The 23,149-nt window shown below is 44.8% G+C and overlaps 1 protein-coding gene across 1 annotated transcript; it reads left to right on the plus strand.

Annotated features, from left to right (window-relative positions):
* The first annotated feature begins 839 nt into the window (after positions 1–839).
* On the plus strand, positions 840–18,466 carry CHRNA9 (cholinergic receptor nicotinic alpha 9 subunit). The gene is made up of 5 exons (XM_003940982.4): positions 840–1,011; positions 1,301–1,446; positions 2,684–2,838; positions 14,102–14,634; positions 16,430–18,466. The coding sequence occupies exons 1-5, from the start codon at positions 948–950 to the stop codon at positions 16,969–16,971; spliced, it is 1,440 nt and encodes a 479-aa protein (XP_003941031.1). The 5' UTR covers positions 840–947; the 3' UTR covers positions 16,972–18,466.
* Positions 18,467–23,149: the final 4,683 nt, after the last annotated feature.

The following is a 23,149-nucleotide window of genomic DNA, read 5'->3' on the forward strand; positions in this document are numbered from 1 at the left end:
AAATATAGAAATTCTGGATCTGCAAAGCTGATAAAAGATGAAAATTACTGACGTGTGGAAAATGCTTTCACATAGAGTTGTCTCAGTATCTCTAGAGAGAGAAAATATTATTTTCCCCAGTCTGTAGTTCTGGAAGGCTCAGAGAGGTTAGGTGACTTATCCAGAATAATAGAGCTAGTCAGGGTTTGGGCTGGCAGTCAAACCCAGGTGGTCAAGTTCAAATTCAACTCACAGTACTGCTGCTTCCTAAGCGAGTGAATATCCACTCATCCAGCACACCCCCTCACACATGTACTCATAAACATTTTCTATGTAAGATCCGTGCCCAGTGAGACAGCTGTAGGAGGGATCAGAAGCTGAGGCAAAGAAAAAAATCCAAATGCCAGTATATTCTGGAGATCATAGAACGGTGTCTCCTTCCCTCTTCAATGCTGCTAAAAGCTCAGAGAGCCTTTCTAGATGGCGGTTCCATGGCGCAATCTGTTGAGCTTCCCTTAGTCCCTGGACTCAGGCTGAATCTGCTCGTGGTGGGTGTAGAAAGCTCCCATTCTACTTAGATGGAGTCTCTGGTGTGTCAGGCATACCTCTGCTGCCTGCATCTACCTCCTCTTCTGTCTGGTTGTTTCTGGTGCAGGTGGCTAGGGACCCTCAACTGAGATGCCGCCCCCCCCCGCCCCGGAACAGCACTGATGGACCTAACACACCCTGGGTTCCCGGGCGTGTCAGCCACTGGAGCTGCCAGTCTCAAATTACCGGAGGGGAGGGAGGCCAGGCCAGGCCTGGATCTCAGGATCTGGGTCCTGCGTGCAATGCAAGCCTGAGCTCTCCAGCTGTCACCATAAGACTGCGGCAGTGTGGGCTCCTTGTGCTCATCCTTTGCATTCATAGGGGGAAGCGGAAGACCACACTACCTGGCTGAGACTTTATTATAGAGGAGAAAGAGAAACATGAACTGGTCCCATTCCTGCATCTCCTTTTGCTGGATTTACTTTGCTGCTTTCCGACTGAGAGGTGAGAGGCTGGTGACATGTAACGGTCTTGTCTCAGCTGGGGCTATTGCTTTGCGGGGAGGTGGGGCAGGGCAGGGAAGACAGATGATTCAACTGCATGGAAGTGTTCAGTGCTTCCTACTGACTCTGATCTTGGTAGGGCACGCCAGAAAAACAACTCATCCATCCACCCAAAGCTTGTCCCTCACCAGCCCTGGGCCAGCCCCCATTTAAGACCTCAGTCTCGCGTTCTTTGTCTTGAAATACACACAACACACTGAATGTTGATCCAGATCCCTCTTGTTGAGCAGCTGTAGAGACAGCAGATGGAAAATATGCTCAGAAGTTGTTTAATGACCTTTTTGAAGATTATTCCAATGCTCTGCGTCCAGTGGAAGATACAGATAAAGTCCTGAATGTCACGCTGCAGATTACACTCTCTCAGATCAAGGATATGGTGAGTAACATATGGTGCTGACTCTTTGGAGTGATTCTTAGAGGATAAACAACCATGCTTTCTGAAGAGAATGTCTTAACGGGGAATTTGAGAGGGAATGACAGCTCCGTATGCAAACTGGTGGGAGAGGAGAATGCCAGGAAAAGGAAGCTTTCTACAAAAGTAGTTATTTTCATGAAGTGTTACCTAATCCTGGACGTTAACTGTAACAGCCTTATATTGTAAAGAAAAGTGGGGTTACATGCTATATGCTGTCATTTATATGAAATGTCCAAAATGGATAAATCTGTAGAGACAGAAAACAGCGTAGAAGTCACTAGGGTCTGCAGGGAGGAAGGGGAAAATGGCCAGTAAGTTTTTTAATGATGATGGGGTTTCTTTGCGGAGGAGGAAATGATCTTGAATTAGGCAGTGGTGATGGTTGCATAACATTGTGAGTATATTGGAAGCCTTCTAAAATGTCCCCTTCTAAAATGATTAAAATGGGAGTTGTCATGTGAATTTAATCTCAATTTTTAAAAAAAGATAGTTTGTTTTTTTTTTGTTTGTTTTGAGACAGAGTTTCGCTCTTGTTACCCAGGCTGGAGTGCAATGGCGCGATCTCAGCTCATCGCAACCTCCGCCTCCTGGGTTCAGGCAATTCTCCTGCCTCAGCCTCCCGAGTAGCTGGGATTACAGGCACACGCCACCATGCCCAGCTAATTTTTTGTATTTTTAATAGAGATGGGGTTTCACCATGTTGACCAGGATGGTCTCGATCTCTTGACCTTGTGATCTGCCCGCCTCGGCCTCCCAAAGTGCTGGGATTACAGGCTTGAGCCACCACGCCTGGCAAAAACGTAGTGTTTTTAAGATGGCATAGTTTATTAGTGCTTCTATATGTTTAATTACACAATGTTACAAAACTTGAAAGATTTTTTTTCTGCACATTGTTATTCCCCGACTTTTGCTTTCAAGTATGCCACTCATTGATTAATTTTCAGGAAATATGGGCAGTTGATCCATGCAAAGATATGAAGACTTAAATATTTGTCCACTTCACATTCTGAACACTAAGTCTAAGAGGAAAAAAAAATATGACCTTGGCAGTCAATCAAGGGGATAGAATAATAAAGCTCTCACTTACTGAAAATAGACAAGTGTTTGTGAAACTCCTATTGTGAAGAACAAGTGTCCTGTCAATGGAAGACATTAAAAGTGTCTGCTAGGTAAAGTTACATCTGGATTCATTGCGTAGGATGAAAGAAACCAAATTCTGACCGCCTATTTGTGGATCCGCCAAATCTGGCATGATGCCTATCTCACCTGGGACCGAGATCAGTACGATGGCCTAGACTCCATCAGGATCCCCAGTGACCTCGTGTGGAGGCCGGACATCGTCTTATATAACAAGTAAGTGCAGCTCAGAACGGATGCTTTTCAGACGTGAACTTGTTGATTTCATAGAATTTAAACATAATGAGGGCGGCGCGGTGGCTCATGCCTCTAATGCCAACACTTTGGAAGGCCAAGGCGGGAGGATCATGAGGTCAGGAATTCAAGACCAGCCTAGCCAAGATAGTGAAACTCTATCTCTACTAAAGATACAAAAATTAGCCTGGTATGGTGGCAGGTGCCTATAATCCCAGCTATTCGGCAGACTGAGTCAGGAGAATTGCTTGAACCTGGGAGGCAGAGGTTGAAGTGAGCTGAGATCGTGCCACCGCACTCCAGCCTGGGCGACAGAGCAAGACTCCATCTCAAACAAACAAACAAACAAACATGATGAAAAAGGAATGTTTAAAACATGCATGAAATTAAATATTAATCCATGTTCCTAGGACTCCTGAAATAACGGTCATAGAAACTTAGATCAGGAAATAATATGCCATAAAGGCTTAGAGCTGGAAGGAAACCATCAATCTACATTCCCCCTTTTCAGGTGAGAAAGTGGAGGCAGCATTAGTTTGCTAGGGCTAGCTTTGCCATAGCAGAGTAGCACAAACTAGGTGACTTAACAGAAACGCGCTGTCTCCCAGTTCTGGAGATAAGAAGTCTGCGATGCAGGTGTTGACAGCGTGGTTTCCTCTGAGGGTTGTGACGGAGGATCTGTTCCAGGCCTCTCTTCTAGCTAATGGTGGTTTGCTGGCAGTCTTTGGTGTTCCTAGATTTGTGGAAGCATCACTTTGAGCTCTGCCTTCATCCTCACATGTCATTCTTCTGTGTGTTCCCTGTGTCCAAATTCCCAATAGGATTAGGTGCCCACCCTACTCCAGCATGACTTCATCTTAACCTAACTAATGACATCTTCCAGGAATCTTTTCTCAAATCAAGTCCCATCCTGAGTGCTGGGGGCTAAGACTTCAATTTGTGAATTTTTCAGGAACACCAGTCAACCCAAAACAGTGACACTCACCATCCAAGATCACGTATCAATAATTAATTAAATTGGAATGGGCCATCTAGGAACTGACCTGTGGATTTGGGGCTCTGTGTGGAGTGGAGGATGAACCAGTTTGGAGGATGCAAAATGACTTTTTCCTGGTCTCAGAGCAAGGGGCCTTGTATAATGGATAGGTAAGGTTTATGTGTCGCAAGCTGTAAGGTTCATATGAATCGCTCAGGGAGCTTGTTAAAATGCAGATTCTGATTCCATAGGTGTGGGGCAGGCCTGTGATTCTGCATTTCTACAAGCTCCAGAAGATGTGGGCACTGTGGGTCCATGGGCTGCAGTTTGAGAAAACAAAACAAACAAACAAACAAAAAAAAAACAGATCTCTGCTGGGTGCGGTGGCTCACATCTATAATCCCAGCACTTTGGGAAGCCGAGGCAAGCAGATCACCTGAGGTCAGGAGTTCAAGACCAGCCTGACCAACGTGGCGAAACCCTGTCTCTACTATAAATACAAAAATTAGCTGGTTGTGGTGTTGTGCGCTGTAATCCCAGCTACTTGGGAGGCTGAGGCAGGAGAGTTACCTGAACCTGGGAGGTGGAGGTTGCGGTGAGCCGAGATTGCACAATTGCACTGGGTAACAGAGCAAGACTCTATCTCAATAAAACAAAACCAAACCAAATAAACAAAAAACAGATCTCTGGTCACAGTTTGAGCTCAGTGGCTCCACCTATTGTCAAAGGAGCGTCTCTCTTTTTATTCTGGAATCCAAGTTTCCGTGGAGTGGCAAAGGTTCCTCTGAGGCTCAGAACTATGTGAGTGAGGGGCACCTCAGGGAACTCCCCTGGGAAGAGGCTTCCAGCGGGCATGGATTTCCTTAAGGAAGTAACACAGGTGGGTCGCGGCCTGGATTTTAGTCTCAGTCTCACTCCTTACTCAGAGAGCTCATCTAAGGCTCATGACCTCTGGAATCACAGCCCTGTTTCTGTCTGTTCCCTACTCTGAGGGGCCAGAGGAATCATTTGTATCCCTTCCCAAGGGAAATAACATTCTAGTATGGGGCTTTATTCCTCCAGTTTACCCTCTCTCCCTGTGTTCTCTCTCTCTCTCTCTCTCTCTCTCTCTCTCTCACACACACACACACACACACATACACACACACACATAGAGCACAAAAATAAGTCACATCGTCCATTACCACTCTCTTGTCCGCAGAGTGCAGAAGAGTAATATTTGATAATTTCATTGACACAGACCAGCCATGGGGGCTCATGCCTGTAATCCCAGAACTTTGGGATGCCAAGGCAGATGGATCACCTGAGGTCAGCTTCAATTGGTTGTGGGCCAAGTCTTCATTTACATAGTGTGTAACCAATGGGAAACCAAAGGGTACTGGAACCCCAGAAGATTTTGTAACCCGTGCTCTTGGACTGCTCACTGGCACCCACACTCGCTCCGTGGAGTGTAGTTTCACTTAAATAAATCTGAGCATTTATTGCTTCTTTCATTGTGCTGTACTTTCATGGCTTTATTCGTGCATTTTGTCCAATTCTTTGTTCAGATTGCCAAGAACGTGGACAATTTGTAGTTGAGACCCTCCATGGGTAACAAAGTGATCTTCTTACTTCAGTCTCTTGAGGAGCTGGGACTACAGGTGTGCATTCCCACACCTAGCTAATTAAAAAAAATTTTTTTATGGAGATGAGCTCTCACTATATTGCTTAGGCTGGTCTTGAATTCCTGGGCTCAAGCAATCCTTCTGCCTTGGCCTCCCAAAGTGCTGGGATTAAAGGCATGAGCCACCATGCCTGGCCCCAGTGGTTGGATTTTAATAAGCAGTTTTAATGGTTGGCTTTTAGACCTAGTGAGGAACTGGGTGCCCTATTGTATTCAAAAGAATTTGTCTAGAATTTAGCTTTAAGGCCAGCTTATGTAACTATCTTTAGCTATATAAGATGATTTAGAGAACGGCAAGACTTCCAGATGAGACTGGAAATAAAGGAGGGGGACGAGAAACAGTTTTGGAAGAAAAGGGGATGAATTTGATGTTCAGGTTGGGGAACTAAAGAAACATCCCCACGGAAATGTCCAATAATGAGATTGCAAAGGCAAATCTGAAACTTGGGGAAACGGGTCAGGGCTAATAGAGATGCCCAAAGTCCCTAAAGTCCTACAGAACTACTCATGGAGCTGGGCACGGGGCTCACGTCTGTAATCCCAGCACTTTGGGAAGCCGAGGCAGGCAGATCACGGGGTCAGGAGCTCGAGACCAGCCTGAGCAATGTGACGAAACCCCCATCTCTACTAAAAATAAAAAAATTAGCTAGGCATGGTGGCGGGTGCCTATCATCCCAGCTACTTGGGAAGCTGAGGCAGGAGAATCATTTGAACCCAGGAGGCAGAGGTTGCAATGAACTGAGATCATGTCATTGCACTCCAGCCTGGATGACAGGGTGAGAATCCATCTCAAAAAAGAAAAAAAAACAAAAAACAAACTACTCATGGAAGGAAAGAAAATGGCTGAGGATAAAATGGGAAAAAATCTCTATATTTAAGGAATTTACAGAGGAAACTTAGAATTCGTGGTTAAAGAGGTAGAAGGAGAACTGAGAGAGTCATGTAATAAAAACCAAGGGAAGAGAGGATGTCTAGGAGCAATCCATAATCCCAATGTTCGGGAAGAGTTGAAGAAGATGACGACTTAGGAGAAGTCTTGAGATTTGCCCTAGTTGTACTGGTCGGAAGGACGTCAAAATGCAGGAGTCAAGAAATAAAAGCAAGAGGAAACGGGACAACAGCAGGTATCAGTGACTTTTGAAAGCAGCGCATGGAAGGAGATGAGAGAGGAAGAAGTGCTGGGAAGAAAAGGAGTTTGGCAGGAGAGACTTGTGAACAGAGTGGAAAGTGACTAGAGGGGCCACGGGAGGCGAGATCCTGAAGCAGGCATGGGAGTGGGAGGACTCGCAGGACTGGAAGGGAAGTTGGCAGGGAAGAGAGAGGGGGCAACTTCTTTTTGATATGGGAAGGAAGGAAAAGTGAATATGTGAAAGACAGAGATATTGGAGATGGAAGGAGGAAGGAGTCCTGGGACTGAGTAAAAGACAAGTATACACTGAGGTTCCAGGCACTCTGGGGATTGCGGACAGTGGTCAACTCTCCCTGCTCCCTCCTTCATCAGCCTGCTCCTCCCCAGTTCCCAGGAGTGGGCTTCTTACAGCCAGTGCTGGGAAAGGCATTTCTGCTCAATTGTAAAACAGCTAAAGTTAGTTCAGTCTTTGATCAGATACAGAAGAGGAGAGGGGGCTGCCTGTGTTGGTCTGTTCTCTTGTTGCTAAGAAGACATACCCAAGACTGGGTAATTTAAAAAAGAAAAGAGGTTTAATGGACTCACAGTTCACATGGCTGGGAAGCCCTCACAATCATGGTTGAAGGTGAACGAGGAGCGAAGTCACGTCTTACACGGTGGCAGGCAAGAGAGCATGTGCAGGGGGACTCCCCTGTATAAAACCATCAGATCTCATGAGACTTATTCACTGTCACAAGAACAGCATGTCATTACCTCTCACCATGTCCCTCCCGCAACATATGGGAATTATGGGAGCTACACTTCGAGATGAGATTTGGGTGGGGACACAGCCAAACCATATCACTACCGGAAGGCCACTGAGTGGCTGAGGAAAGGGAAGGTAAGAGGAAAGGAATTCAGCAATTTAAATATTCTGTGAGAGTTATATTACTAAACATGCCTTCCTGACTTCCAACTTACATTTTGTCCCAGCTTATATTTTTTCATAGTTTAGTTGAGAACATGAAACACAGTTAGAAACAGAGGGAAGGGGAAGAAATTACTACATACTGGTTACTTACTATGTGTCTGCATGGAGTTGGGGCTTTACAAAGTGTGGTAGACAGAATAATACCCGCCCCTAAAAGATGTGCACATCCTAATCCCCAAGACCTGTGAAGATGTTACCTTACATGGCAAAAAAAGACTTTGCAGGTGTGATTGAATAAAAAATTTAGATGGGAGAGATTATCCTATTGGGCCTAATGTAAACATAAGCGTTCTTATAAGAGGGAGATGGGACGATCAGAATAGGCGATGCCACAAAGGAAGCAGAGGTTAGTGATGCAAGGAAGGGGCCCTGAGCCAAGGGATGTAGGTGGATTTGAGAAGGTGGAAAAGGAAAGGCAATAGATCTTCCCCTAGAGCCTCCAGAAGGAACGCAGCCCCGCTACATGTTGATTTTAGGATTTCTGACCTCTAGAATTGTTAAGATGCTAAATTGGTGTTGTTTTAAGACATTAGAGGCTGGGCGCAGTGGCTCACGCCTGTAATCCCAGCACGTTGGGAGGCTGAGGTGAGTGGATCACTTGAGGTCAGGACTTCAAGACCAGCTTGGCCAACATGGTGAAACTCCACCCCTACTGAAAATACAAAAATTAGCCGGGTGTGGTGGCGTGTGCCTGTAATCGCAGCTACTTGGGAGGCTGAGGCAGGAGAATCACTGGAACCCAGGAAGCAGAGGCTGCAGTGAGCTGAGATCTCACCACTGCACTTCAGCCTGGGCAACAGAGCAAGACTGTCTAAAAAAAGAGACATTAGGTTTGTGGTAGTTTGCTACAGCAGCAATGGAAATTATCATACATAGTTATTTGTTTAATATAAAAATTAAAAGGAAGGCTTAGGTATTATAATGCCCACTGTTACAGGTGAGTGATAGAGATACAACCCACCTAAGGTTATGAAACCTGAATTAGGTTCTGAACTCAAATCTCCATGATATTTTTATGAGAAGTAAATAAGAATTTTAAGACCCAGTCTCTGACTTCAAGGCACAATCTAATAAGCTATGTATGTAAAAACTGTAACGCAAGGTAAAATGCAGGTTCCTTATAACACAGAATCAAGTGCTGTGGCCCTTCAAGAATGGAAAAATATCTGGCTGGAGAGGAAGGGAAGGCTTCACAGAGGAGGTGGCTTTTGAGCAGAGTCTTGAAGGATGTGTCAGATTGCAGAAAAGGGGCCTATTACGGGTTGAGAAAAGAGTTTGGGTAAGAGTAACTCACAGGGTTTGTTGGGGTTCCAGCCTTGATTGGTGGGGTGGGAGTGAAGGAGTCCAGCAGAGGCACACAGCTGGAAAGTGAGGTGGGAATAGATCACGGAATAGCTAAAACACTAAACTGAGGAGGTGTAGAAGCATTGTGTGGGCCACAGGAAGCCACTGCAAGTTTTGAGCAGTGATATGATCAAAAAAACCAGGGAGATAAACAATAAGATATTGGTCATGAAATGATTAAATAATAATGTCTTGGCTGGGCACAGTGGCTCGGACCTGTAATCCCAGCACTTTGGGAGGCCAAGGCAGGAGGATAACATGAGGCCAGGAGCTCAAGACCAGCCTGAGCAAGATAGCGAGACATTGTCTCTACAAAAAATTTTTTTAATTTTAAAATTATTTTTTATTTTTGGAGATGGAGTTTCGCTCTCATTAGCCAGGCTGGAGTATAATGGTGTGATCTTGGCTCACTACAGCCTTCACCTCCTGGTTTCAAGCGATTCTCCTGCCTCAGCCTCTCAAGTAGCTGGGATTACAGGTGCATACCACCACACTTGGCTAATTTTGTATTTGTAGTAGAGACAGGGTTTCTCCATTTTGGTCAGGGTAGTCTCAAACTCCTGACCTCAGGCAATCCACAACCTCAGCCTCTCAAAGTGCTGGGATTACAGGTGTGAGTCACTGTGCCTGGCCAAAAAAAAAAAAAAAAAATATATATATATATATATATATATATATATATATATATATATACATATAAATATAATGTATTTAAACTACTCCAGGCTGGGCATGGTGGCTCACACCTGTGATCTCAGCATTTCGGGAGGCCAAGGTAGGCAGATTACCTGAGGTCAGGTGTTCGAGATCAGCCTGGTAAAAATGGTGAAACACTGTTTCTACTAAAAATAAAAAAATTAGTCAGGTGTGATGGTGCACATCTGTAATCCCAGCTACTCAGGAGGCTGAGACAGGAGAATTGCTTGAATCCAGGAGGCAAAGGTTGCCGTGAGCCAAAATTGTGCCACTGTACTAAAGCCTGGGCAACAGAGCGAGACTCCTTCTCAAAAAAAAAAAAAAAAAAAAAAAAAAGACCAGGTGAGGTGGCTCACATCTAATCTATAATCCCAGCACTTTGGGAAGCCAACGCAGGAGGATCACCTGAGGTTAGGAGTTCAAAACCAGCCTGGCCAACGTGACAAAACCCAGTCTCTACTAAAAGTACAAAAATTAGCCAGGCGTGGTGGTGGGCACCTGTAGTCCCAGCTACTCAGGAGGCCGAGGCAGGAGAATCGCTTGAACTTTTGAGGCAGAGGTTGCAGTGAGCCGAGATCATGCCACTGCCCTCCAGCTGGGGGAACAAGAGTGAAACTGTCTCAAAAAAGCAAAACAAAACAAACAGGAAAAAAACGAAAACAAAATCTATTTGAAAGTAGCCAGGGTGATGTTTTTGGTCAGGGAGTTCCCTTACCCTTCGGCTTGGGGTTGGGTTTGGTCAATGTGGAGCACCAGTGGGCAATTGTAGGGGGAACAGAGAGTGAGTTTAGGGTGTGTATTCCCTTGCTCTCTTCCTGTGAGCTGGTGTGTCTCCTGACAGAAAGTCATTACTCCTAGCTTGGTGACCCTCTTCACGCAAATCTTTCTTTCCAGGTTCTGGTAATTGCACTTTCTCTGCACATCTTCACATCCAGGAATGGTTTCTCTGCATCCTATCCACACCTTTGTGAACACCCCCTTTCTTAAACTCTCCTCAGGTCATCTCATTTGAGTAGGCCATTTATTTCCTACTGGGACCCTGACTAGGGCAATTGTTCTAGCTCCAAACAGTCTCTCTGATCTCCAGATCTCTCCTTTTGCACCAAGGAAGTAGGATGGGTGAGCAGTGTTCTCAGTTCATGTATAGTTCTCACTTCTCAATAGCTAACTGTACACATTTCTCACTCTTACACGGGGTAGTTCAGGCATTTTCAAAAACTCCACAAACACTCACATTTAAGATCCTCTCGGGTATAGAGTGAATTCAATCAGACCATTACAGTTAATATTGTGGCGCCTAATTTCTTTCTTTCTTTCTTTTTTTTTGAGATGGAGTTTCGCTCTTGTTACCCAGGCTGGAGTGCAATGGCACGATCTTGGCTCACCGCAACCTCCGCCTCCTGGGTTCAGGCAATTCTCCTGCCTCAGCCTCCTGAGTAACTGGGATTACAGGCACGTGCCACCATGCCCAGCTATTTTTTTGTATTTTTAGTAGAGACGGGGGTTTCACCATGTTGACCAGGATGGTCTCGATCTCTTGACCTCGTGATCCACCCACCTCGGCCTCCCAAAGTGCTGGGATTACAGGCGTGAGCCACCGCGCCCGGCCCTGTGGCGCCTAATTTCTAACGAGTGGAAAAAATAAAAACCTTAAAAACATGTCTGTTCTTTAAATATATATAATTTTATATACTTAATTAATTTATTTTTGTTGTTGAGATGGAGTCTTACTCTGTCACCCAGGCTGGAGTGCAGTGGTACGATCTTGGCTCACTCCAACTTTCACCTCCCGAGTTTGAGCAATTCTCTTGCCTTGGCCTCCAAAGTAGCCAGGACTACAGGCGTGTGCCACCATGCCTGGCTAATTTTTGTATTTTTTTAGTAGAGATGGGGTTTCGCTATGTCAGCCAGGCAGGTCTCAAACTCCTGGACTCAAGTGATCCATGCTCCTTGGCCTCTCAAAGTGCTGGAATTACAGGTGTGAGCCACCATGCCCAGCCAATATATTTTTTATTTTAATAGCTTTTGAGATACAAGTGATTTTTAGCTACATGTGTGAATTATATAGTGGTGAAATCTAAGATTTTAGTGTGCTCATCACCGGAGTGGTGTACAGTGTACCCAAGATGTAGATTTTTATCCCTCACCTCCCTCAAAAACATGTGTGTTCTGACCCAGCACATCTTTTTTCAGCAATTTAACCTAAGGAAAGAGTCAGTGGATAAATGCAAAGACTTAGCTACAGTGATGTTCACTGCAGCATTGCTTATAAATATAAAGCTGAAACCTATCATAATGTCAAGCCTCAGTAGACTGATTAAATAACTATGTTGTATCAATGATGGTGTTAACTATGGTGTAACAAATAACTATGGTGTATTAAATAAGTATGGTGTATGGTGTAAAAATATATATAGTGGAATATAATAGAATGCTGTTTAGACACAAAAGAATGTTGTAGAAGAATATGAACAGATGACCGTGTATTTTAAAACATTTTGTCTCATCTTTTTTTTTCTTTTTTGCAAGGTAACTTTAAATTTGGGGATAATTTTAGATTTATAGAAAGTTGCAAAGATAGTGCAGAGTTCCCTTATACCCTTGACCCAGTTTTCCTCAATGTTACGTCTTACATAACCATAATACACTGACCAGAATTAATGCAATGTTATTGACTAAACTACTTTATTCAGATGTCACCAGTTTTTCCGTGAATGTACTTTTTCTGTTCCAGGATCCAATCCAGAATACCACATTATATTTAGCCAAAATATATTTTGCGGGGAAAAATTTGTAAGGAAGACTGAAAAAATAGGCATCCAAATGTTAACAGAAATGTACCAATTAAGGCTTTTTAGTTGTAAGCATCAGAAACTGACTTTGGCAACCTTGTGAAATAGGAATTTGTTAGAATGATATGGTACATCTCATTGAATTAAAGGAAAAAGTAAACGACCAGCCCTCGGAAAAGATGGAAGCAAGGCTGCTCTGTGTCCAAGACAGCAGGGACCGCCTGCCTGCTTTTTTCTGAATAGGGAGCCATCACTAGGGTGATGCTTTTGGTCTTTGAATCACTCTGCTTAAAGTCTAAACTCGGCCGGTTGTGGTGGCTCATGCTTGTAATCTCAGCACTTTGGAAGGCCAAGGTGGGTGGATCATGAGGTCAAGAGATCGAGACCATCCTGGCCAACATGGTGAAACCCAGTCTCTACTAAAAAGACGAACATTAGCTGGGTGTGGTGGTGTGCACCTGTAATCCCAGCTACTCGGGAGGTTGAGGTCGGAGAATCGCTTGAACTTGGGAGGCAGATGTTGCAGTGAGCTGAGATTGTGCCACTGTACCCCAGCCTGGTGACAGAGTGAGACTCAGTCTCAAAAAAAAAAAAAATCTAAACTCTGGAGAGTGTGACTCTGTTGGACCAAGCTTGAGTCACCCAGCCAGCCTTTTGCAATGGCAATGGAGAAAGAGTCCCTAGAGAAAAATAGAAATTCTGTACCCCAAAATACAAGGCATAACTATTGATAAAGAGGAAAAAGAAGATATATCTGGAATAAGTGATTTCCTCTAAAGTTATGGGTGAACAACTTTTTTTCTCTGAGTTTTTCAAATGTTACAAATAAACATGTACAGCTTTTATAATAGCAATACAAAGCTGTTTTTAATATTCTAATGCCTAAAGTTAACAAATCAAGATGGGCACGGTGGCTCACGCCTGTAATCCTAGCACTTTGGGAGGCTGAGGTGGGTGGATCACCTGAAGTCAGGAGTTCCAAACCAGCCTGGCCAACATGGTGAAACCTCATCTTTATTTATTATTTTTTTTTTTGAGACGGAGTTTCGCTCTTGTTACCCAGGCTGGAGTGAAATGGCGCGATCTCGGCTCACCGCAACCTCCGCCTCCTGGGCTCAGGCAATTCTCCTGCCTCAGCCTCCTAAGTAGCTGGGATTACAGGCACGCGCCACCATGCCCAGCTAATTTTTTGCACCTTTAGTAGAGACGGGGTTTCACCATGTTGACCAGGATGGTCTCGATCTCTCGACCTCGTGATCCACCCGCCTTGGCCTCCCAAAGTGCTGGGATTACAGGCTTGAGCCACCGCGCCCGGCGAAACCTCATCTTTAAAAAACAAAAAACAAAAAAACAAAAACACCAAATCAAGTAAGCAGGTTTTAGTATTGACAGACTTACTTTTTGTCTGCATGTTCAAGACAGTGGCACTGGGAATGGACAGGAAGGGATAGAGAGCAGAGATGCTTTCAAGGAAGAATCTAAGAGAATCCTGACTAGTTACATGAGATGAAGGACAAGGGCAAATTTGAGTTGATTCCAGACTCCCGAGCCACAGTGACAGGGAAAATGGTGGTCCATTGTCAAAACACTGAAGTGACGGGTACAGTGAGCTGTCTGGGTAAGGATGGGGGCAAGTTCCAGCATGCGGCTTTCATTTTCCTCATCTGACCTCCAGGGCTGACGATGAATCTTCAGAGCCTGTGAACACCAATGTGGTCCTGCGGTATGATGGGCTGATCACCTGGGATGCACCGGCCATCACCAAAAGCTCCTGTGTGGTGGATGTCACCTACTTCCCTTTTGACAACCAGCAGTGCAACCTGACTTTTGGTTCCTGGACCTACAATGGCAATCAGGTGGACATATTCAATGCCCTGGACAGCGGCGATCTCTCTGACTTCATTGAAGATGTGGAATGGGAGGTCCATGGCATGCCTGCTGTGAAGAACGTGATCTCCTATGGCTGCTGCTCTGAGCCTTACCCGGATGTCACATTCACCCTCCTTCTGAAGAGGAGGTCCTCGTTCTATATCGTCAACCTCCTCATACCATGTGTCCTCATATCTTTTCTGGCTCCTTTGAGTTTTTATCTCCCAGCAGCCTCCGGAGAAAAGGTCTCCCTGGGAGTGACCATCCTCTTGGCCATGACTGTATTTCAGCTAATGGTGGCAGAAATTATGCCAGCCTCAGAAAATGTCCCTCTGATAGGTGAGTTCAAGTGTTTTCCACTACGAGCCCAGCTTTGTAGTGCCTGGGGTCATGCCTTTAAGGCTGTGTGTGTGCCTTTAAACTTGAAACACTGGAGCCAATTTCGACTCAATCCAGACTGTCTCAAACTCCTCTGGTGGTTACAGTTAGCATCTTTCAATAGAGATAAGGCTGTTGGAATCAAAACTGGTTTTACAGTCGCTGGGTTTACACAAAAGAGCAATGGAAGGTGTTATACTTTAGAGCAGTGGTTCTCATAGTGATGGCCCCCAGATGCACAGCGTCAGCATCACCTGGGAACTGTTTTTTGTTCATCTGACAGATATAGACTCTGATGCTTTTTTTTTTTTTTTTTGAGACAGAGTCTTGCTCTGTTGCTCAGGCTGGAGTGCAATGGCATGATCTTGGCTCACTGCAACCTCCGCCTCCTGGGTTCAAGCAATTCCCTGCCTCAGCCTCCTGAGTAGCTGGGACTACAGGCACGCACCACCATGCCCGACTAACTTCTGTATTTTTAGTAGAGACGGGGTTTCACCATCTTGGCCAGGCTAAGCCATGACCTCGTGATCCACCCCCACCTCGGCCTCCCAAGGTGGTGGGATTATAGGCATGAGCCACTGTGCCTGGCCCACCTGGGAACTTTTAGAAACCCAAAATCTCAGGGCCCCCCCTAAGCCTACTGAATTAGACATTCTGGAGATAAGGCCCTGGCATCCTGTTTTAACAAGTTTTCTGGGTGATTCTGATGCATTTTCTGTTTAAGTCTGAAGTCCACTGACCCAGAGGTTAAGACCTGATTTTGAAATCAAAGAAACTTGCATTTGAATGCTGACTTCACTGTTCACTTCTTGATCAAACTTAGACAAACTACTTGTTCTCTTTGTCTCTGCTTCATCATCTGCAAAATTTGTGTGATTGCTTCCTTCTGTGTCATTGCTTACTGCACACCCCGGCATATGGTAAGTACTGAGTAAACAGTGACTATTGTTATCATTTCACATGACAAGGGTTTTCTTCTAGGGAAGAGTGGCAAACATGGCAGAAAGATGTGCTTTTTTAAGCCTGCTGTCTACCCTTACTAGAAAAATCTCAACTTCACTGGGTATAATAGCAGTGGGAGAGAGCTTATTAAAATGCACGTTCTTATACCCAGAGAGTTTGATTTAGCCACTCAGCTGAGATTTGGGAATCTGAGGTGATTTCAAAGCAGACCACATTTTCAAAGATCAGCAACGTCCGCCTCCCAGGTTCCAGCAATTCCCCTGCTTCAGCTTCCTGAGTAGCGGGGATTAGAAGCATGCACCGCCATGCCTGGCTAATTTTGTATTTTTCGTAGAGATGGGGGTTTCTCCATGTTGGTCAGGCTGGTCTCCAACTCCTGACCTCAGGTGATCCGCTCGTCTCACCCTCCCAAAGTGCTGGGATTACAGACTTGAGCCACTGTGCCCAGCCCATAAAGTCAATTTTTACTTTACCTTTTCTATGTGTAGACATGCTTAGATACACAAATACTTACCATATGATAATCATGTGTACAATTGCCTGTGGTATTCAATACAGTAACGTGCTGCACAGGTTTGTGGCCTGGAAGCAACAGGCCATACCATACAGCCTAGGTATGCAGAAGGCCATGCCATCTAGGTTTGCGTACATACACTCTACGATGCTCACGCAGCAACAAAATCACTGAATGACTAATACACTGCTCAGAATGTATCCCTGTTGTTAAGTGACTCATGGCTGTATGAGGACAGTTTTAAAGCAAATTCAGTTATTGCTGTTATTTTAATTCCAGGTAAATACTACATAGCCACGATGGCCCTGATCACAGCTTCCACCGCCTTGACCATCATGGTGATGAATATCCACTTCTGTGGGGCCGAGGCCCGGCCGGTACCACACTGGGCCAGGGTGGTCATCCTGAAATACATGTCCAGGGTCTTGTTTGTCTACGATGTGGGTGAAAGCTGCCTCAGCCCGCGCCACAGTAGAGAGCAGGACCGCCTCACGAAAGTTTACAGCAAACTGCCAGAGTCTAACCTGAAAACAGCCAGGAACAAAGACCTTTCCAGAAAGAAGGACAGGAATAAACGCTTAAAGAATGACCTGGGCTGCCAGGGTGAGAACCCTCAGGAGGCCGAGAGTTACTGTGCACAGTACAAAGGGCTGACGAGGAATATTGAGTACATCGCCAAGTGCCTCAAAGACCACAAGGCTACCAATTCCAAGGGGAGCGAATGGAAGAAGGTGGCCAAAGTCATAGACCGATTCTTCATGTGGATTTTTTTCATCATGGTGTTGGTGATGACTATCTTGATCATAGCAAGAGCGGATTAGTCACAGGTATTGGCTTTGCTATCCGGGGAGAAATTAATACAATTCCCTGTAATCTATTCCAGTGTTCTTCCAAGATTTTTGTTTGTCTATAATTTAGGGGTTATGTTGTCTGTGCTTTTTATTATTGACTTCAAATCAATGTTGAAGCTACCTGCCCTGTTAAATGAAGCAGGAGATCCAAAATTTCAAGGGTTAGGGAGATGGAAGAAATAGGGAAAGACTCCTTTTATAGCCCACCAGAGTGGTGGGTGACTGGCCCCTAGTTTATACAATTATTCACCTCTTTAGCAGTGCAGATAACAAAATACACTTTACTGTTAAAATTTAAAACGAAAAGCCGAGCATGGTGGCACATGCCTGTAATCCCAGAACTTTGGGAGGCTGAGACGGGAGGATCACAAGGTCAGGAGTTCAAGACCAGCCTGACCAACATGGTGAAATTCCATCTCTACTAAAAATATAAAAATTAGCTGGGTGTGGTGGCACACACCTGTAATCCCAACTACTCAGGAGGCTGAGGCATGAGAATTGCTTGAACCTGGGAGGCAGAGGTTGCAGTGAGCTGAGATTGCACCACTGCACTCCAGCCTGGGTGTCTCAAAAACAAAACAAAACAAAACAAAACAAAACAAAAAAACCACAAAACTTAAAAAAGGCAAAACAAAACAAATTTATTTTCTCCTTAGTTCCTATTAAAACATACTTTTGAAAAACGAAATAGTCACATATATGTTAGTGTGATTTAAGTCTCAGTTTAAGTCTTTTTCAGGCATAGTGCATTTGAAGTCGAATCTCAAAGACTGGAATAAAATGTTTTGTCCCAGTAAAGAAAGTCTAAACGCTAGCCGTTTAATGGGGAAAAGAGCTTTCTGCATAATGGTGATGTCCTATATGTTGGTTATGTTTTACATCAATCCAAACGATGAGGTCATTCCTGCATTTACCCTTTGATTAGAATAAGATAGATGAAGCTCTTCCTGCATTTAGTCTTGTATTAACATAAGGTGATCAGCAAGCTGGGCTCATGCATTCATTGATGGAACTTCTCACCAAACTCGGATGATATTTTTCCTACATGTAATAAAAGCGACATGATTCTCATTTGCATTGGGTGTCACAGAAATTCTTATGCACAAGCTTGATCACTTTGACCCTCACAACAGTTCTGTGAACTGGGGAGGTGGGTATTACTATTCTTTCTCAGAGAAAGAAACTGTGGCTTAAACGGTGGGTATAAGTGACCTGCCTCCTCAAATCTAACAAGGTGTAAGTGGAACTGGGACTTGGAGCCGGCCTATGTCTGCTAAAGCCACCGTGCTTCTGGCCATGATAAATTATGATTTAGGATAGGCGAGACTAAGATTCTTGTTCTTAATTCTGAACTGTCTGCACTGATTCACCTCCTATATGTCTCAAATTCTTTCCTATTTTCAATAAAATGTGACTTCATATCCACCCTTCCCCCCATTCCCACCTAGATTAAAATGATCCAAGGTTGGGCTCAGAGTGGCTCATGTCTATAATCTCTCTCTCTTTTTTTTTTTTTTTTTTTGAGAGGGAGTCTCACTCTGTGGCCCAGGCTGGAGTGCAGTGGCACGATCTTGGCTCACCGTAATCTCTGCCTGTCAGATTTTAGCATTTCTCCTGCCTCAGCCTCCTGAGTAGCTGGATTACAGGCGTGTGCCACCATGCCCGGCTAATTTTTTTGGTATTTTTTGTATAGACAGGGTTTTGCCATTTGGCCAGGGTAGTATGGAACTCCTGGCCTCAAGCCATCTGCCCACCTTGGCCTCCCAAAGTGCTGGAATTACAGACATGACCCTGTGCCAGCCCTATAATCTCAATCTTTTGGGAGACTGAAGTGGAAGATTCCTTGAGCCCAGGAGTTCCAGAGCAGCCTGGGCAACATGGAGAGACCCTGTCTCTACAAAAAATTAAAAATTAGCCTGACATGGTGACAGACAACTGTGGTCTCAGCTACTTGGGAGGTTGAGGTGAGAGGATCACTTGAGCCCAGGAGATGGAGGCTGCAGTGAGCTGTGATTGCACCACTACACTCCAGCCTGGGTGACAGGGTGAGACATTTCCTAACTTCCAACTCATCAACTCTTCTTTTTCTAGTTAAAAACCGACAAACGGGCCAGGTGTGGTGGTTCACGCCTGTAATCCCAGCACTTTGGGAAGCCGAGGTGGGTGGATCATGAAGTCAAGAGATCGAGACCATCTGGTCAACATGGTGAAACCCCGTCTCTACTAAAAATACAAAAAATTAGCTGGGCATGGTGGCTTGTGCCTATAATCCCAGCTACTCAGGAGGCTGAGGCAGGAGAATTGCCTGAACCCAGGAGATGGAGGTTGCAGTGAGCCGAGATCGCGCCATTGCACTCCAGCCTGGGTAACAAGAGCAAAACTCCATCTCAAAAAAAAAAGAAAAAAGAAAAAAAGAAAAAACCTGACAAACAGGCCAGGCGCGGTGGCTCACACCTGTAATCCTAGCACTTTGGGAGGCCAAGGTGGGTGGATCACCTGAGGTCAGGAGTTCAAGTCTAGCCTGGCCATCATGGTGAAACACCATCTTTAAATAAAAGAAAAAATAATAATATTAAAAAATAATAAATTAACAATAAAATTTAAAACAAACAAACAACAAAGAAAAACTGACAAACAGGCTGGGTGCAGTGGCTCAGGCCTGTAATCCCAGCACTTTGGGAGGCTGAGGCAGGTGGATCATGAGATCAGGAGTTCGAGACCAGCCTGACCAACATGGTAAAACCCCATCTCTACTAAAAATACAAAAAATTAGCTGGGGGTGGTGGCAGGCGCCTGTAATCCTAGGTACTCAGGAGGCTGAGGCAGGAGAATCATCTGAATACAGGAGGTGGAGGTTGCAGTGAGCCGAGACTGCAGCTGCACTCTACTCCAGCCTGGATGACAGAGACTCCGTCTCAAAAAAAGAAAAAAGAAAAAAAGAAAAAAAAATTCTAGAAGCTGAAGTACATTCGTGACTTTCTTTTGTAGCTCATTAGCTAGAAATGAGTCACATGCAAGAAAATCTTGGAATAGTTTTACCTTCCCAAAGAGAATCAGTGTTATTTTTATTAGAAAGAAGGAGAGAGTAGATATTGAGTAGATAACGAGCAGTTCCTGCCTCGGTGATCCAGCCACACTATAGTAAAGGCAGGGTATAAAAGAGTAACAATTACCCACCTTCCGCAATCATAGCAATTAACAACTACTCATTTACGATGAATTTCCTTCCATCGTATTTATGTGTCTAGTTTCTTTGCTATAATTATAATCATTATGTACTATTTTGTCCTGCTATTTATGTATGTGTGTTTGTTTATTTACTTATTTATTTTTTGAGACAGAGTCTTGCTCCATGGCCTAGGAGGGAGTTCAGTGGCTCAGTCTTGGCTTGCTGCAGATCCTTCTCTTAGGTTCAAGCCATTCTCCTGCCTTGGCCTCCTGAGTAGCTGGGATTACAGGCCATGTACCACCATTTCTGGCTAATTTTTGTACTTTTAGTAGAGAGGGGGTTTCACCTTGTTGGCCAGAGCTGGTCTCGATCTCCCATCCTCAAATGATCCCCGGCCTCGGCCTCCCAAAGTGCTGGGATTACAGGCCTGAGCCCCCACGCCCAGCTAGTATTTACACATTTTAAAATTGCTACATATTCTTGAGAATGGCTTTCCCATAATTTACTAAATCATTTCCTTTTTATGAACATACAATTTACCTCGATTTTTTTTTTTTTTTTTTTTTTTTTAGACAGGGTCTCCCTCTGTTGTCCAGAATAGAGCACAGTGGTGTGATCAGAGCTCTCTGAAGCCTCAAACTCTTGGGCTCAAGTAATCTTCCCACCTCAACCTCCCTAATAGCTGAGACTACAGGAATGTACCCCCATGTTTGGCTAATTAAATATATACATACATATATATATTTTTGTTTGTTTGTTTGTTTGTTTGAGAAGGAACCTCGCTCTGTCACCCAGGTTGGAGTGCAGAGGTGCAATCTCAGCTCACTGAAACCTCTGCCTTCAGAGTTCAAGCAGTTCTCCAATCTCAGCCTCCTGAGTAGCTGGGATTACAGGCACCCACCACCACGCCCAGCTAATTTTTGTACTTTTAGTAGGTATAAGGTTTCACCATGTTGGCCAGGCTGCTCTCAAACTCCTGACCTTCAGTGATCTGTCCACCTTGGGTTCCCAAGGTGCTGGGATTACAGGCAGGAGCTACCATGCCTGGCCTAAAAAAAAATTTGTGTAGAGATAGGGTCTTGCTTTGTTGTTCAGGTTGGTCTTGAACTTGCGGCTTTAAGCTAACTTCCCGCCTCAGCGTCTGAAAGCAGTGGGATTTCAAGCATGAGCCACCACACTTGGCATTCAATTTTATTTTTATTTTTGAGATGGGGTCTTGCTCTGTCATCCAGGCTGCAGTGCGGTGACACAATCATGGCTAACTGAAGCCTGAACTTCCTAGGCTCTCGTCATCCTCCCATCTCAGCCTTCTGAGTAGCTGGGACTACATGCATGCACCACCACCCCTGGCTAATTTTTTTCATTAAAAATTTTTTTTTAAATTTTTTATTTTTTAGAGACGGGGTTTCACTATGTTGCCCAGGCTGGAGTGCAGTGGTTATTCACAGGAGCGATCCCACTACTGATCAGCACAGGAGTTTTGACCTGGTCTGTTTCCTACCTGGGCCAGTCCACCCCTCCTTAGGCAACCTGGTGGTCCCCCGCTCCTGGGAGGTCACCATATTGATGCTGAACTTAGTGCGGACACCTGATCAGCATAGCGCACTGCAACTCAGAACTCCTGGATTCAATCAATCCTCCCACCTCAGCCTCCCAAGTAGCTGGGACTACAGGCACGCACCACCACACCTGGCTTTTAAATTTTTTTATAGAGATAGGGTTTTACTATGTTGCTCAGGTTCGAGACCAACTCAAACTCCTAGGCTCAAGGAATCCTCCCATTCAGCCTCCCAAAGTGCTGGGATTACAGGTGTGAGCCACCTGCCCAGCCAATATTCAATTTTTAAATAATTTTTTGTAGAGATAGGGTCTCACTTTGTTGCCCTGGCTGGTCTTGAACTCCTGGCCTCAAGTGATCCTCCCACCTCAGCCCCCCAAAGGCTCTCCAATTACAGGTATGAGTTCTTCAATTTGTATTGAACCTGTGGTAGGCAGAATAATGGTCCCCAACGATGTCCAAGCACTGATGTGAAGAACTGGCCAGTGTGCTAAGTACCTGGCAATGAGGAATTACGGTCACTAATCAACTGACTTTGAGGTGGGGAGATAATTTTAAATTATCCAGATGGATAAGAATTCTTCTAAGTAGGCCGGGCGCGGTGGCTCAAGCCTGTAATCCCAGCACTCTGGGAGGCCGAGGTGGGTGGATCATGAGGTCGAGAGATCGAGACCATCTGGTCAACATGGTGAAACCCCGTCTCTACTAAAAATACAAAAAATTAGCTGGGCATGGTGGCGCGTGCCTGTAATCCCAGCTACTCAGGAGGCTGAGGCAGGAGAATTGCCTGAACCCAGGAGGCGGAGGTTGCGGTGAGCTGAGATCGCGCCACTGCACTCCAGCCTGGGTAACAAGAGCGAAACTCCGTCTCAAAAAAAAAAAAAAAAAAAGAGAATTCTTCTAAGTAGAAAAGGGAGGCAGAAAAGTGAGAACCAAAGAGATGGTATCATGAGAAGGACTCGGCAATGTTGCTGACTTTGAAAAATGGAGGAAAAGAGCCAACAGTGTGAGCAGCAGCCTCTAGATGTCGGAAAAGTCAAAGAAACAGACTGTCCCCGAGAGCCTCTGGAAGGAAAGCAGCCCTGCTGAAGTCTTGACTGTAGCCCAGTGAGATCCATTCCAGACTTCTGACCCTCCCGAACTCTAAGATAATAAATGTGGGTTGTTTTAAGACACTAAATGCATGGTAATTTGCTGCACAAGCAATAGAGATCCAATTCAGTATCTAATGTTTAAGAAATAGGACTGGGGTGGCAATTAAAAGATTGTAGAGAAAAGTGGTAAGAGGCAGGGAGATCTGTTGGGATTTTTCTTTTTTTTCTTTTCTTTTTTTTTAGCCAGTTTAGGGAAGTGGTAATGAACCCTTGACCCAAGATGGTGGGAATAAGAAAATGGAAAAGATGGCAGATCACAAAATATTT

The sequence above is a fragment of the Saimiri boliviensis genome, chromosome 3, assembly GCF_048565385.1.
Source record: "Saimiri boliviensis isolate mSaiBol1 chromosome 3, mSaiBol1.pri, whole genome shotgun sequence".
NCBI lineage: Eukaryota > Metazoa > Chordata > Mammalia > Primates > Cebidae > Saimiri > Saimiri boliviensis.